This window comes from Peromyscus californicus, unplaced genomic scaffold (genome assembly GCF_007827085.1).
Source record: "Peromyscus californicus insignis strain IS unplaced genomic scaffold, ASM782708v3 Scaffold_1__1_contigs__length_55948999, whole genome shotgun sequence".
NCBI classification, from domain to species: Eukaryota; Metazoa; Chordata; class Mammalia; order Rodentia; family Cricetidae; genus Peromyscus; species Peromyscus californicus.
In genome coordinates, this window is record NW_026294492.1 from 22,180,805 (window position 1) to 22,197,367 (window position 16,563).

Genomic DNA, 16,563 nt, shown 5'->3' on the forward strand with positions numbered 1-16,563 from the left:
GTGGGAGCTTTGAAGTTCATAGCATCGGCATGAACAGGGGGAGCTGGGGTGGGTTGGAGGGGCTGGATGCTCTCCAATCTACCTCATTGTCTCATGTCAGGAGCCATTCACTTCTGAACAAAGCTTTTCATGGAGATGTCAACGCTGTGTGTGTTGAGACTACCCACAGGTGTCGGTTTCCCTTCTAACATATGGGACATAACATCCTGACAAAAGGGATTCGCTTTAGGGAGGGCGAGTTTATTTTGGCTTAAAGGTTGAGGGATGCAGTCCGTCGTGGTCATGGCAGGAATCGGAGGTCGCTGGTCACACTGCATCCACAGTCAGGAAGCAGGAAGAAATGAATGCTGGTAGGTAGTTTTCTTCCTCTTTCTGCAGTTCAGGATCCTCTGACCTCACCCTCCACCCCCATGGAATGGTGCCAATCATGGTAGAGTGGGTCTTCCTACCTCAATGAGCTCGACCAAAGGCTAGTCTCTTCGGTGGTTCTGGATTCCGTCACGTGGACAACATGAACCATCATACCATTTAACCTTAACAAATAAAAACAATGCTCTTCCTACTGTTTGTACAATGTCTTATGCTGTAGGCAGGTACAGAGATAGAATAATCAAAGGCAATGAAATATTCTTCATTAAGAATGCAGAGTCTAAGGCCACCCACATCGAACCTGTTTGTACTCTGTTCTTACATCTGTCTGAACTCCAGCAAGATCCGTGTGTATCGGGGCGGGGCGGGGGGCGCTCCCCCACACCTTTGGTTTTCTTGTCCAGAGGGCACTACTTGACTCATTGCTGTGGTTAAAATGATGTGGTGACCATCACTGGTTATCTTGTAAAACACACACCCCTCTAAGCATGAGTGTATTTTCCTTCTTCTCATTAAGGCCAGCTCTTGAAAAGATAAAGGGTATCATTGTGGGCTCTAAAGTTTCCATTACCATTCAAACCCAAGGCAAAGCAACATCTTTGCTGTGACAGGAACCCAGCTGTTGCTTAAGATTTTGCAGACCTTTAAGCAGGCCGTCTTCACTCCAGTTCGAGTTGGTTTACCCACCATCCACGGAGCAGGGTGAACACCTCAGGGCTACTTCATGTGTTCTAAGGGGACTGGCATCCGTGTGACCCCATGGGCCATATGTCAGGCCACTTCCTTCTGCTGGTGCTGTGACTCTGGCTGGGATCTGTCCTGGCTGCGGCTGACGCGGGCTTCTGGCTGCAGCCCGTGGCCCAGCACGCAGAGCTCCAGAGGAGATGCCCACTTGGTGCCACTGCCCTGGAATTCTGGGGCACGGGAGTTGTTCCAGGATGGGGGCTCTTGCTTGGAGCTCTCCTCACTGCTGCTGCTGCTGCTGCTGCTAGCCAAGAGAAAGCACCGTGACAGGTCAGACACTCCTCTACTGTTCCTTCTGGTTCCTTCCTTGGTCCCCACTCTCCTCTGCCTCTCCCTCCCCCTCCCCCTTCCTCTGTTATTCCATTTCATACTTGCCAGGCTAGATGGTCATTTCCATGTGCCTGGTCTGGTTAGATGGAGTGGGAACCAGCTCCCAGCACATTCCCAGCAGGTTGCATCATGCTCTTTCCTCTATGCCTAGAATCCTGCCACTCTCTCAACAGGCCTGGGAGAATTGGGCCTTTAGTTTAGTTTAGTTTTTCTAAAGCACTTCTTGTTTCATGAAGAACTAGGCTTAGTTGAATTAAAAACAACAGCAAGGGGAAAAAAAAAATCAACCCAACCTTGTACAGCTGCCGTTCTTTTCCTGAATGAAATCAAACAGGAACCGCTTGGCCCCGTCTCAGTGTGTGATTAGAGTCTCCCAGCGGCTGAGCGCCGTGACTAAGGGCTGTGAAAGGGGAAGGGACCCTCGCAGAATGTCACCTCCAACTGTCTATGCTCTGGGAGGATGGGATGTGGCTATGATAAAGCACGGGCCAAGCCTGGGTAGACGGGACTAACTCTGAAAGCCACACAGGGCCGGCTGCGGGCAGGCTGGCTGCGGGCAGGCTGGCCGCGGGCAGGCTGGCCTCAGGATTGCTAGGGAGGCTGAGTCTGGCTGCCTGGTTGAAATCTTGGCTCTCGCTCTCGCCATCTGTGTGCCTTGCTGCATGTGAATCAATCCCGCTGAGTCTGAATTTTTTTTCCCTTGTCAACTGGAAATCAAAACAGTGTCTAGCTCACCAGGACTCACAGGTACCGGTGCTGGGTGAAATGGAAAATCGTGTGCACAACTCCCATATACGTGCTCAGTGGATAATGGGAAGCTGTCTCTATGGTGCTGCTTTACAAGAAGTTGCACCCAGGAGGGACTCTAGGGACCACCTATTGTACAGTAGTTGGGTACCTGAGGCTCAGGGAGCTGCACCTTGGCTAGAGCCCCCAGTCACTTCAAAAGCAAGCCAAGAGCCCTGCCTCCCACCGGCACAGCCCAGAAGGCCCTTCCTTCTTCCCGTGACAACATGCTCTTGCCTTTGAGAACGTAGTGTGCTTATTCTGCACATGGGATGCCAAGCCGGTAGACAAGCCTGTGTTTGGATAGGAACAAGGTCAAGGTGGGAGGCAGACAGGATGGACAGGGTGGCACACATTCATATATTTCAGGATCAAGGAGCCCACTGTGTGCCTTAGAGCCAGTGGCGGCCTCAGGCTGTTCCAGGGTTCTCTCCAGGTGCTCAGTGGTCTATAGCTCACAGCTGCCTCCTCTCTTCCTCCGTTTCCCCGAGACCTTGGGGGACTAGGAAGCATATACAGGTTGTATCTTACCCATGCCCTAGTCTTGGGTGCTTTCTGCCTTCCAGGGGCTGGCAGGGAGGGAAGGAGACGTGCCGCTCCGTGAAGGCTGACATGGTGGCATGAAAAAAATCTAAATTTGATCTCTCTCAGCCCCACCCAAGTTCCATTATCTGCAAAACGCTGAGGCTGGGAGCCTGCTAATTTGACAGGCTGTCACTCTGTGGTTGCGGTTCTCGCTCTTCCTGGAACTTTTAGGGAAGACAGGCTGCCTACCTGCTGCCCTGCTGGCCACTGGGCAGCCTGAGCCAAGCACCCCACGGGACTTGCACAGTGCTCCTCCTGCCTTTACCAGTTCAGATCAGGCAGTGATGAAAAGCATTTGTATGGAGGGGGAGAAAGTCTAGACCAGCGGTTCTCAACCTGTGGGCCATGACCCCTTTGGCAACCCTCTGTCTCCAAGAATATTTACATTACGGTTCATAACAGTAGCAAAATTACAGTTATGAAGTAGCAACAAAAATAATTTTGCTTGAAGGGCACCACAACACGAGGAACTGTATTGACGGGTCGCAGCATCAGGAAGGGTGAGAAGCACTGGTCTAGGCCCTTCTGGAGTGTTTATAGGACTCCAATGTCTTGAGACTAGAGATGCATTCTCACCTGGGGATTGAGTATATACACAAAGACTGAAAGCTCAGTGGTTGAATTTCCTGGGGATGCCTCCAAGGACTGTTCCTGATCCCCAGGTGCCCCAGAACAGGAGGATATAGACGTCATTCTTTTTCTACAAAACAGCTTGTGCCTAGCATTGAGTGACAGAAATGGTGTCCAAGACAGCTCTAGGGCACTTAGTCTGCATGCTGCAAGACACAGTGGGGATGACATAGTATATCTCTGCCTGCCTCTGCTTTGGAAGCACTCTCTGGCTCTCTGGCATTTGTTGTGCGGTCTTGGGGAAGCCATGCCTAAGCCCCTGGTATGGTTCTTTCGTAGGCAGGATGGCAGAAAATTATACTTGCGTTCTGTACAGAGGCAAAGACTCAATGTTCTTCCTGCTGATGGGCTTCTGCTTCCAGGTGCTAAATGCACACGTTGGTGTAGGGGGGTAGGTGGGAGACAGGCATTTCCCCTTCATGTGTTCAGATTTTGGAATGGCATAAGGGTTCGGTCACACCAAAAGGGAGTGGGGGAATGGGGGCAATTGGTAAGTGACTTCCACTTGACCTTGGGCAGGCTCTGCTTTCAAGTCACAAGTGTGCCTCCTTGCCATACACAAATCACACACACACACACACACACACACACACACACACACACACACTCACTCACAAGTATGCCTCCTTGCCATACACAAATCATACACACTCACAAGTATGCCTCCTTGCCATACACAAATCATACACACACACACACACACACACACACACTCACAAGAATGCCTCTTTGCCATACACAAATCATACACACACACACACACACACACACACACACACACACACACAGTATTGAGATTCAGAACATGAAACAGCCTTTTAGGCTGCCCTATTTGGAGGAGAAGCCTGGGCATTATTTTCTTGAGCAATTTTACGCTCCTGCTGTTTTTAAAATGTTAGTGTTTTTAATTAATGCCCCTTTATTGTCCCTGCTCTCTCAAGCTCTTCTCCTGGAAGGGCACAGTTTTAGAAATCTAATAACAGAGTAAGTAGTGTTTAGCGAGGTTCTTAGATGAAAGCCAGTGTGCTATAGGAAGTGCATTTTAGATTTAAGAAAAGATCAGTGTTATGTTAAGATTCTTGCAAAAATAATCAATATTTCATTTCTTTCAAGTGGCTGGGGAAGGTTATAGAACTATTACAATGCACAACTTTCCTGAGATACTATCTTTATTTAAAATTGACTGCTGAATACTTTGTAAAAAAAAAAAATTACCACTTATGCCTGGACACATTGTGAAGCCTATGATGCATATCACCCAGGCAGAAATGAACTGCGGGTTGAGACAACTGTGAGTAATACAGACAGAGCAGGCCCTGGAGCGCTTGTCTGATCTGATATCAAGTGCCCTGACAGACCTCGGGTTGACATGTCCCCCAGCCCATATCCACCCCTGTGTATTCTGTAAAACAACCAATCAAAAATAGGAGTCCTTTCAGTGCCCATGGGGTGGTTCTGCTGGCGCTCGCTCCCTGCAGCTGTGTGCTCAAGCTGCCTGCACATCGGGCCAATAGCATGTATCAACTTTTCTCTGCTGAGGCACACTCAGTCTTCCCCGGGGTCAGGAAGGGCAGCTCATCCTCTGGCTGCTGGTGCTCATGAACACTCTTACTCTGCAGACGTCTGAAGCTGGTGGAGACGTGGAGCCAAGCCCTTGGGGCTCTGGGAAGTCCACTATTTCTCTTCCTGTTTTCAGGACCAACTGTTTTTAAGATGTGGTCTATGGACCCCTGGGCATCTCAGAGACGTTCCTGCGGGGAGGGGGAGTTCAAGGTTCAACCTAATCTTATCATCATTCGAAGGCGTTACTGGTCCACGCTCTTAGGAATGTGGGGAGAGTTTTGAATCCATGGACGTGTAGGATGGCCTATAGAAGCAAATCTGAGAATTCAGCCAGATTGCTAGAATAAGCTAGTTGATGCCAACATGTCTGCAAAATGCAAGATGGCAATACTCTCATCAAATCTCTCCCTCCTGCAATCCCAGAACTCAGGAGGCCGAGGCAGGAGGATTGTGCTTAATGCCAGCCCTGTCTGGAAACAACAAAAAGAAAATACACTTCTTGTTTCGTTTTTGCAGAAATATACCATTTATATGAGTCTACAATGGGCTTATTCTTTAAAAATATTTAAGTATTTCTCAGTTTAAACTTAGGATAAAAATAGTAGGTGTAATCATACATGTAAAAACGTAAAAACTACTGGGTTCTCAATAATTTGTGTGTGTGTGTGTGTGTGTGTGTGTGTGTGTGTGTGTGTGTGTGTGTGTTTCGAGACAGGGTTTCTCTGTGTAGTTTTGGTGCCTGTTTCAGAGTTTAAAAGGTCCTGGGACCTGACAGTTAGAGAACCTTCCAGGGGAAAAGAGAACGGACTCTGGGTGCTGGGTTCAGGCAGGCAGTGAGCCAGCCCCGGGGGCAGGGTGAAAACCCAGTCGTTCATGGTCAAGGGGAGACCTGGCCATGCTCCAAATCTCAGCTGTTTTTCCCCACTGCCTCTCGCTTTGGAACAAAGTTTGAAAACTACTACCCTAGACAGTCCGAAGAGCCCACCCGCTCTGCTTGGGTAGTGGCGAGACATCTCTTACCTGCTTTGGCAGGGATGGGATTCCCAAGAGCAGCCGGGCAGCTGATGTGGGTCACCGTGCGGGCGCGGGCGGTCTGAAGCTGTCCTTCTGACAAGAGGCAGAGGGTTGAGGGCTCTCTGAGCTGGTCTCCTCTGCGAATCTGCCCTCAGTTGTGTCCCTGAGCTGCCCCTACAGCCTTCTGTTGGGGTCCTCAAAGGGCCTCCTGGTTCTGGTAGCGTCCGTGGAGGGGATATTGAGAATGACGATTTAGCTTCGAACAGAGAGGAGGGGGCTGGGCAGAATATGGAACACGTGTTCCCAGGTCCTTTAGCCGTAGTGGCTTCACCGTCCTCAGAGTGACTTGTCTCCTTGGACCCCTGAGAGGGAGACACTGAGGGGGATGAAGAGGAGGCAGAGGAAGGGGTGTTGGTTTCTGTTCGTTGGACAGGAGGGCTCGCCTGGGCTGGGTAGGGCTGCGGGTACTGGCAAGGTGGGGAAGTTGGCTTCTTTGTGGCTGGTGGGCTCAGTGTCCTGGGGCTCAGAGGTGGGCTGGGGGAGCTGAGAACAGCAGGGAGGCCCGGCTGGGACAGTCCATGAGAAGGGGGCGCGCTCTGCAGCTTCCTGTCTCCTTGGGAGTCCCGCTGTGCTCTGGTAGGAGAGGCTTTTCTGAATCCTGGAGGGCTTCTCTCTAGGCCCTTCCTGGATGCTTCTGCAGAGTGTGGACCTCGGGAAGGTCTGGCCAGGCTGGATTCCAAGGTCCTGCTTTGCCCAGATGTGGGCTTAGTGTGGTGCCAGGGCATTGCCTTGTGGTGATGCTCCGAAAAGCTTGCCGCATTCTCTGCTTGTGCATGAATCTGAACCCCCCCACCCTCTGCCTCTGGGCTTGGGCTCACTGTTGGCTGGCAGTTCAGGTGGTCCAAGGTCAGCTTTCTGGAATTGCCCACATTCCTGGTGATCCCTGGCCCAGTGCCGTGCAGCGTCAGGGAGCTGCCAGTGCCCTTGCTCGGGAGCAAGTCCATGGGGCTCATGGAAGCTTTTAGCTTCGGGGATGCCCATGTTTTTCTCGGAGGGCTAGCTTCTTGCAGCCCTGGTACCAGGGTCTCTTCTATGGAGCTCCCTGCTGGCTGGCTGCTCTCTGGGTCTTCCAGAGCAGTGAATGATTTGTCCATCAGGATTTCCAGAGGCGGCGGAGGGAGATTCTCTAGGTCTGGCTCTGCTTCACAGATGAAGTCTTCGCTCTTGGATGCTTCTGCCGGAGGAAGAGAGGGAAAGGGTGGGGAAGGCCTCCAGCCCATGCCTACCTTGAGAGGGTCTCTGCCTACTGCTGGAGAAATTTGGGGCTTAGGATACAGAGGGGCTAGCCCCCTGTATATAGGAAATCTGGGAGGCATGGCAGGGACCCCCCACCTCCTGAGACAGGGCCTTGGCCCCAAATTCCTAGAGTCCCTTGGCGCCCTCAGACTCTCACTGGGACTGAAGGTCTCAATAAGCTTCTTCACCGATGTTCTGGTGGGACAGTCCCTGATGTCCCATTCAGTGTCCCTGGGAACCCTACTGTTCTTCTCACCACAAAAGATGGCATTTGGCAGCTTCTCAGCCTTCTCCTGGCAGGGCTGGTCACGGCCAGGGAAGCGACTACCTCTTTGCAAGATGCTCTTGTCTTGATTGGGCAGAATGCTGAAATTTTTGGTGAGGGAGGCCTTGAACTTGCCCATGGCACTGCTGGGACTCACCTTGCAGTTGGAAGGGGGCCACAGCACTGATGCCCTGGATGGCAGAAGTCGTTCCCTGTTCTGCCCCTGACGTGTGGCACCCAGGGCGTAAAATACCTCCAGCCTCCGACTGAGGTCAGTCTGGACCCTCCTCAGCTCCTGGAGGGTGGGGTCTTCCACGTGGCTCTTAAGACATCCCTCCGATTGTGACCTCCTTTGTCTCTCGGGGGTCCGTCTGCTGCCAGTGGCTGTGTTAGGTCTTGGAGGGACCATTGTTCTCCCCTCCTCCTCTTCAGCCCAGTCCTGGGGTCTGGAAGGCACAGGGACAAACTTGATCCTTTCACTGATGGCCTCTTTCATCTTCAGAATCATTTCCTGGGCCTGGGGGCCCCTAAGCTTCCTGGAGTATGGCTGGAACAGGCTTTCCCGCATGGCAGGTGAGGACCGTGGTCTGGAAGGTGATGCTTTCTGTTGCTCAGAGTGCAGATCCGTGGGGCTAACATCATCATCTTCCTCCGGGCTGCTGTCCTCGTCTTCGCTCAGGGATGAAGCATCCACCAATCCAGAGCTCTGAGAAAAACATGTTGGCATAGGGGTCTCAACCCCCAGGGAATCCCGCAGAATGCTTTTGGCAGCCTCTGGAGGCCTGGAGGTGACTGCTTCCGGGCCTGTGCTGGAGGCACCAGAACTCCTGGCTTTATCCTGTGCTGCAGGCTGAACCTTGGCTATCCCAGGCCTCGACAGTGGACAGTCTTGGTGTCTGTCTGAACCTGTCCAATACGGACCTTTCTGCCAGGCATGCCCTGGCAGCCTGGCTTCCACTTGGGGTGCAGTCCCTGGCTTCCATTCTCCAGACTCGGCTGCAAAATCCCAGCTAGTTTGCTTGCCCAGCTTCTCCGTGGACTGCACAGACTCATTGTCAGCCCCGATGCCACTGTCCTCAGAGCACAAGGGTGGACCCAGCAGCCCAGGGTCACCATGGCCAGTGGTCAGGCTCTCTAGTTGTCCCAGGGCTCTTAGGAGGCATTCATCTAGACCTCTCTTGGTGCTCAGCTTACCCTCCAGGTGGCTAGCAGTGGAGTTGAGGTAGCTGCTGGAACCCTCCAGCAAGCTCCCAGTGAGGGCCGCCACTGTGCCGTGGACCACCTGCAGTTTGGTGACCATATACTGTAGCAGCTGTTGCAGGAGGTCTGGCTGTTCCCAGGGCTCGCCTTTCCCCGATGGCCAGGCCAGATCCCCTCTAACTTCCTGGAGGAGCCCTTCTCCATCTTTGGAGATTTCTGCTAGAAGCTGGTTGGCCTCCTCGGAGCACAGCAGCAGGAAGCTAAGCATGGGCTGCAACAGCTCCCGGGTGTGGCTGGCCTGCTGGACGAGACGCAGAATTGCTTCGTATCTGGAAAGGCTGGTGTGCAGATAGGCGTAAGCGTGCTGGTGGGCCTTTACCAGGGGCTCAGGGAAGTCCACTTTGCCTTTTGACTCGGGGGAAGTTTGGTAGCAGTGGCCCTGGTTGTCTGACTGATGGCACACTGGCTTTTTGTCCCATTTTGAGGTCCCCTGGGGAATGTTTTCCTCATTCTTTTGCTCAGCAAAATCTGCTTCTTGTATCCCGTGGGAGCCTTCTGTCCTGGATGACATGCCCATAGCTGCATGGCTTTGTGCTTCGTTCAGCTGAAATCTTTGCCTTTCTGGAATCAGTCCTTTCCTATCTTTCACGAGCTGACAAAGACCTTCAGTCATGGTTTGGGGCTTCTTGGAACTTGCTGGCTCTTCTGCTGACCTCTGTCCCAGGTGCAGCTCCCCACCAGGGTCGCAGAAGGTGGAGCTTTGAACCAGCAAAGGGATGGGACATTTTTGGCTGCCCCGCTGACATCCTGGCAGAAGTGCTTTGGGCTTCTTCAAAAACTGAATGCCACTCTTGGCAACGCTGTTGACGATAACGCTGTGGGATGGTGTGCACCCCATGGTTTCAGCCTGTCACCATCCTCTACCTTTGCAGTCTTTGGAGAATCCTTGGCCCTGGGAACAGAAGGCTCTCTGGCTAGTCCATCCAGGCAACTCCAATCCAAACTGGGAGTCCATAGTACACACTCCTAGACTAGGAGCCCGCGTCACAAGGAAGAGAAAGACCTGCCTGTTGTTCTAAGTTTTGAAGCCCCTGCTGTTGGTGAACAGTGGGACAGTTCTGAAGGGCCCCAGTCTGACGGATTATGGGCCTGTGTTTTGCTCACGTCCTGACAGATGTGGATGGTGAGTGGATCTTTAAGCTTATTAGGTTAATCATGCCCCAGCCAGTCAGCACCGAGAGTGTTCTAATATAGAACTTCTCAGCATTTACTATCTTGGGAAGCAGATTATTTTCGCACGTGCTCACGTTTTAATTCTGTTCAGATGCCTGCCATAGGAAACCCAGAGAAATGAGCCGTAATTGCAAAAGGCTTGGCAAGACGTTGTGGGAGGGAAGCGAAGGCTTGCTGATTATAAACCCTGGAGAAGAAGTGACCTTCACAGCTTAATAAGGGCAAACCAGTTGAGGGTTCTGGTCTGCTTTCAGCAGGAAGACCCAAATGCTGGGCACAGTGTCGCATGCCTGAAATTCTGCCATTCAGGAGGCTGGGGCAGGAGGATTGCTAAACTGGTTGCACAGAGAATTCCAAGCTAGCCTGGGCTGCAGAGTGAAACGCTGTCTTAAAAAAAAAATGAAAGCAGAGCAAGACAGAACAAAAACACCAGGATAGACCAGAAAAGCAACAATAGAAAATGGAGTCAGAAGCTGGGCGGTGGCGGGGCATGCCTTTAATCCCAGCACTGGAGGCAGGCAGATCTCTGAGTTTGAGGCCAACCTGGTCTCCAGAGTGAGTTACAGGACAGCCAAGGCTGTTACACAGAGAAACCATGTCTTGAAAAAAGCTCCCACCCCACCCCACCCCTCAAAAAAAAAGGAAAGAAAGAAAGGAGGAAAATGGAGTCAGATGGGAGGAAGCGTGTTCTTCTTGACCTGGAGGAGGACGTGGGGGAAACTCACTGTCATACAAGCTCAAGCCTTGTCATTAGAACCTGAAGTGACTCAGGGTCATGCTCTTCTGGGGAGAGGCTTTCTATTGAACCATCTTAAAGGAAAACAAGCAAATCCTAGGCAGTGGAGTTATTTGCTCCTAAGAACATAATTCTAACACATAATGAGATGTAGTCCTGGCTGGCCTGGATCTTGCTATGTAGATCAGGCTGGCCGTGAACTCACAGAGATCCCCTGCCTCTGTCTCCTGAGTGCTGGGATTAAAAGTGTGCACCACTACATCCAGCTCTAATTCCTTTTAAACGTTGTTGTTGCAGAAGTTTAGAGCAGACACGTCCAATCTGCCGTCTAACATGAAATTGGAAACTTATACCAACGTTGTTGTTATTACTATTATTTGTAGTTTGATTGCACGTTCTCAAGTGTGAACTTTGTAGAAGACACCATCATGTTGTAATGTCAAAATGTTCTAGAGAGTAAGAGCTTGGCAAAGGGAGATGTGGGTTGACTTGGGGGAAATTATTATTATTAATGTTTTATTTTTGGAGACAGGGCTCGCTGTGTAGTTCAGGTTGGTTTTGGGCTCACCATAGTTCCGCCTCAGCCTTCTAGGTAGATGGTAATTACAGGTGTACAACCATGCATGCTGAGTTGGGGGAACTTCAGAAAACTATTTAACTCTGCTGAGGAAGAGAATTAAAAAAAAATAAAATAAAGATAGGGTCGTGCTATGTAGCTAAGGGTAGCTTGAAACACATAGCCCTCCTGCCCTGGCCTCCTGAGCGCTGGGATTACAGGTGTGTACCACCATGCCTGGCAGAGGCCATCTTTAAACTGGAGACAACGGTACTTGATTCACTGGACTCTTTGGGGGATTGAGTCAATCAATGGTCTGGCAACCACTCAACTCAATTTATTACTCCCCCTAAGACCATGCTTGACCACTTATCATAGTAAAAATCACCTGAAAACTCATAATTTACCAAGGCCTAATCTTTTCTGAAAATTTCTGGAAATATCTGCCAATGGTGTGTTCTGAGTCCTCTGAATCCATCTTCTTTTTTTTATTTTTTATTTTTTTTTTGCTATCCCCATCTGCATGGAAAGGTCCTATGCTTGGGGCCTGGCTGATTCTATGCTTGGGGCCTGGCTGATTCTCTGAGGCTTCACATTGATATTTCTCTACTCTTAAACATCATGGTTCCATCTTTCTGCAGAGGGCTAATATTTAACCATTTCTCATTTTTGGACAACTAGCTTATTGTCAGTTTTTAATTTTTATGTGCATTGGTATTTTGCCTGCATGTAGGTCTGTGTGAAGATACCAGATCATCTGGAACTGGAGTTACAGACAGTTGTGAGCTTCAATGTGGGTGCTGGGAGTTGAACCCAGGTCCTTTGGAAGAGCAGCCAGTGCTCCCAACCGCTGAGCCATCTCTCCAGTCCCAGTTTTTAATTTTTATAATAGAAAAAAAAACCTCACACTGGGCATCCCCTGAGGGTGCTGAGATTGGAGCTGACATTACCACTGTCACTTTGACTTACTGAGGTCTGTGCAGTCTGGACACCTTGGAAGCAGAAAGGACAGAGAAACCACCTCCCTTGCTTTGAACAAGCGAGAGCCTGGGTACTGGGGCTCTGTGCAGAGTCCTGTGCCAGTCACAGCCGGTGCCCCAGAGTGCATCATTAATAAAGTTCCCTGATCTGTTTATTTGAAGCAGAGCTCCAGGGAAGCCAAGCTGAGTCAGCGCCTGGGGGTGAGCTATGTTAGGCAGTGAGATGTTTTATTTGTCACCTTCCTGGGCTGGTGGGTAAACACGGACTGTGAGTGAAGACTTTCTTTACATGTGGAGTCCCACATTGAAGAGGAGAGAAAGCTCCTCCAAAGGATGCTTCATGCAAATCTGCTCCTTTGGGGATTTGAGTGTCCCACGTGAGTTATCTGTGTACAAACCTTCGATCCCAATGACCGAGAACATTTCTAAACCAGTGATTGAAATCACAGTATTTGCCTGGAGTTAACTATCAACACTACCCCTTCCAGGCTGGGTTTCTTGCGTCATACAAACAGTTCAGGAAGCTGTTTATATGTTGCCATTAATTCTGTATTAAGATCAACTTCTTTTTTTTCTTTCTTTTTGAAGGGGTTTTGTTTCACATGCTTAAAACAAAACAAAACAAAATACCACACCTCCCAGGAGTGAGAATGGGAAATACTGCTACTTTGGATAAAACTCACATTTAAACATGTACCCTTCGACTCATCAAGTCTCAGAAAAAAAATTCAGGAGTATTGAATGTGTATGTCTACAGAGAAACTGGTAGGAGACTATTCATAGTCACCATGTCCATAATGTTCTGAAATTGGAGACCGTATTATCGTCTGTCAACAGGGAAAGCTGTTTGATATTTGTACAAAATGGGATACCACTCAGCAATAAAAGGAGAAAACAAACAAAATATATGCAACATGGATAAATTTAAAAATGATTGTGCCCACACGCTGGGCATGGTAGCTCACACTTGTAGTCTTGGATACCTGTTGGGGAATATTATTGTAAAGTGTGTTGCGCTTTTTCCTACTGCTTTTGTTAACAATTCAAAGATGTGTTTGATTAAATGAAATTAACCTGCGAGCAAAAGGCTGCGTCAACAAGTAGCTGACAGGAAGTGGTGAGGAGCCACGTGTAGTGAGGGTTTTTTTAAGTGGGGGTTGAGAGATGGAGGCTGGGTTTTTTGGAAGATGCCAGCAAAGGAAGAAGTTGGGTGGCAGCCCCCCCTCCAAAAAAAGAGCAAAAACAATCAATGACAGATACCTAGGAGGCTGAGGCAGAAAACCTTGAATGTAAGTCTCACCTGCCTCAAAAGGAAAAAAAATTTCCAATTGCAGTGGCACACACCTTTGATCCTAGCACTTGGGAGGCAGAGGCAGGTAGATCTCTGTGAGTTCAAGGCCAGCCTGGTCCACAGAGCGAGTTCTAGGTCAGCCAAGGCTGCAAATGAGACCCTGTCTCTAAGACCAAAACAAAAACCAACCTTCCCCCTCAAAAAACCCCCTTAGCCAGGCATGGTTGTACAGGTCTATAATACCAGGACTTGGGTGGCTGAGTCAGAATTGCTGAGTCCATGGCTAGTTGGGCTACAGAGTAAGTTCAAGGCCAGCCTGGGCTGCATACTGACATCTTGTCTCAAAACAGAGCAAAACAAAACAAAAATTATGAGTGAAATACACCAGGCATGGACGAATACATATGGAAAGATTCCATTTATATGGTCAAGAGCTTCCATTGTGGGTGAGACCACCCTGGACTGGTGGTCCTGAGTGCTATAAGAAAGCAGACTGAGCAAGCCATGATGAAGCCAGTAAGCAGCACCCCTCCATGGCCTCTGCATCAGCGCCTGCCTCCAGGTTCCTGCCCTGCTTGAGTTCCTGTCCTGACTTCCTTCAGTGGTAAACAATGATGTAGAAGCATAAGCCAAATAAACCCCTTCCTCCCCAAGTTGCTTTTGGTTGTGGTATTTCATTATAGCGATAGAAACCCTAAGAGAGATAGTTTCAATGTGGAATGAATTTTGACATGAAACTGAATGTAATTTAAGCATAATCTAGAGTTTTATATAGACAGGCTGGTTGAATTTAATTTTTGGGTTAGCTCCTTTCCCTCAATGAAGTTACCACTGCAGACTGCTGGTGTTGTCATGTACATCAGATACATAATTTAAGCGGTATTCCCACATAAGAAGGTTTTGATGACTATCTTAACAGTTCTCCTAAGTGAATTTACCCAATTCTCAGGTAATTTAAATAAAGAGTAAACTGCACATAATACTGATTACCAACTTGAAATACTACACTATTGACACAAGGCTGGGACTGGAAGGTGGTTCAGTGGTTAGGAGTGTTTGCTGCTCTTGCAGAGGACCAGAGTTCGATTCCCAGCAGCCATGTTGGGTAGCTCACAACTGCCTGTAACTCCAGTCCCAGGTGATCTGACTCCCTCTTTTGGCCTCCACTTTCACCCACCCACTCCCAAATAAAAATGGGAAAGTCTTTAAAGGCAGATTTTTATTTTCTTTGTTCTTGTCTGTCTGATGCAGGCTAATGTGGAGAACTTTAGTGATGATGGATAAAATCATAACGCTCACCTTTCCAAACTCTCCAAAGAGATATGTGAAATGATCTAGGATCAGATATTGCTCTATCAGTTCTTACAAAAGCCCCATCTAATGTGCTTTGTGTTGCGAGATGAAGAAATATGGTCGTCCGCATTGTTTTTCTTAATAAAAATACCATTTAATTAAAAATGTAATTTGAGGCCAGAGGCTTCACACGGGCCATGAATAGAAGACTACATCATTCAACACAAGTCAACAAATGTAGGGAATTTCTGAGCGATTCAATATTGGTATGGACTGGAGAACTTAGCAAAACTTAGTTGGATATATTTTAATAAAAGCATTTGAAAACTGTAGGCAATATTTTCAAATGAAAACTTGGATGTGACTATACATAGCAGCACTATTCAAAATGAGGACGAAAACCAAGCACAACGTTTATAAACAGATGAATGGATAAGCAAGATTTGGTATGTACATAGAGTGAAATATTGCTCAGCCATAAAAGAGAATGAAATATTTTACATTTTATACCTTGAGTCAACCTTGAAGGCCTTGTATTAAGTGGAAAAAGCTATACATGAGAGTTTTTGTACTGTGTGGTTCCATTCATAGGAAACATGCAGAACTGGAAAATCCATAGAGACAGGAAGCTGACAGGGGTTGTCAACTACTTGGGAGCATAGGAGACAGGGAGTGACTACTTGTTGGGCACAAGATTTCCTTTTGTGGCAATGAAATATTCTGGAACTAGATAGTGGGAGCTGTAAAGCACTATTAATGTACAAAATGTCGATGAAATATAAAAAAGCTTAAAAGCGATAAAAGCTTAAAAGGAAAATCAAAGGGCTGGAGAGATGGCTCAGTGGTTAAGAGCACTGGCTGCTCTTCCAGAGGCCCTGAGTTCAATTCCCAGTACCCACATGGCAGCTCACAACCATCTGTAACTCTAGCTCCAAGGGATCCAATACCCTCATACAGGCAAACCAATTTACATGAAATAAAAATGAATAAATCATTTTTTAAAAAAGGAAAAATGAAACTCTTTCATCTCTGTCTGTCTAGCCATTCTATTTCTGACTCAATATGCACAGAATTTTCTCTACATATATTTCACAACCTAGTTTTTCTTCCACTATGTCATTGGCTTATTTTTTATTGTTTGATATACTTGATTTTTTTTTTCAGTACTGAGGGCCATACCTAGGTCCTCACAGACATTAGGGAAGCATTCTACCACCACACCACATCCCTGGTATTCTTTTTTTTTCTTTTTGAGGCAGGGTCTTGCTGTCTAAGTCAGGCTTGTATCGAATTTCTGCCTCAGTCACCAGGTAGCTGGGATTATAGGTGCGCCATACACTGGCTACAGCATTTTTAACTGCTAAAATATTCCATTGAACTGAAGGCTAATTTCTTCTTTCAGACTAGTATTGAACACTCAGGTTAGATCTACGGTGAATAATGCTGACACATCCTTGTGTATAAATCTTTACCCACATCTGAAACTGTTTTCTTAGAAAAAAAAAATTAGGCCACGAACATGCTAAATACCAAATAAGCATTTGAAGAGACTCACAGACTTAATTTCTTTTTTAGGGCAGTTTTGGATTTATAGAACACATGAGCAGAATTCCTGTGCATCCCTCACTTTCCTACACTGTTTCTCTTACTATAAATGTTTTATTTTACGATGGTACTTTTGTTACAATTAAT

The 16,563-nt window shown here is 48.2% G+C and overlaps 2 protein-coding genes across 3 annotated transcripts in view; one reads left to right on the top strand and one right to left on the bottom strand.

Annotated features, from left to right (window-relative positions):
* Positions 1-16,563, top strand: part of Clip4 (CAP-Gly domain containing linker protein family member 4) — a 107,143-nt gene that overhangs the window by 319 nt on the left and 90,261 nt on the right. The gene's annotated exons all lie outside the window — the stretch shown is intronic.
* On the bottom strand, positions 6-9,991 carry Pcare (photoreceptor cilium actin regulator). 2 transcript variants are annotated; one of them, XM_052746212.1, is made up of 2 exons: positions 6,028-9,991; positions 6-1,348 (listed from the first exon to the last, which is right to left on the bottom strand). In XM_052746212.1, the coding sequence occupies exons 1-2, from the start codon at positions 9,678-9,680 to the stop codon at positions 1,141-1,143; spliced, it is 3,861 nt and encodes a 1,286-aa protein (XP_052602172.1). In that variant the 5' UTR covers positions 9,681-9,991; the 3' UTR covers positions 6-1,140. The 2 variants fall into 2 exon arrangements, with proteins under 2 accessions (XP_052602172.1, XP_052602171.1); XM_052746211.1 differs by having other exon boundaries at positions 6-1,351.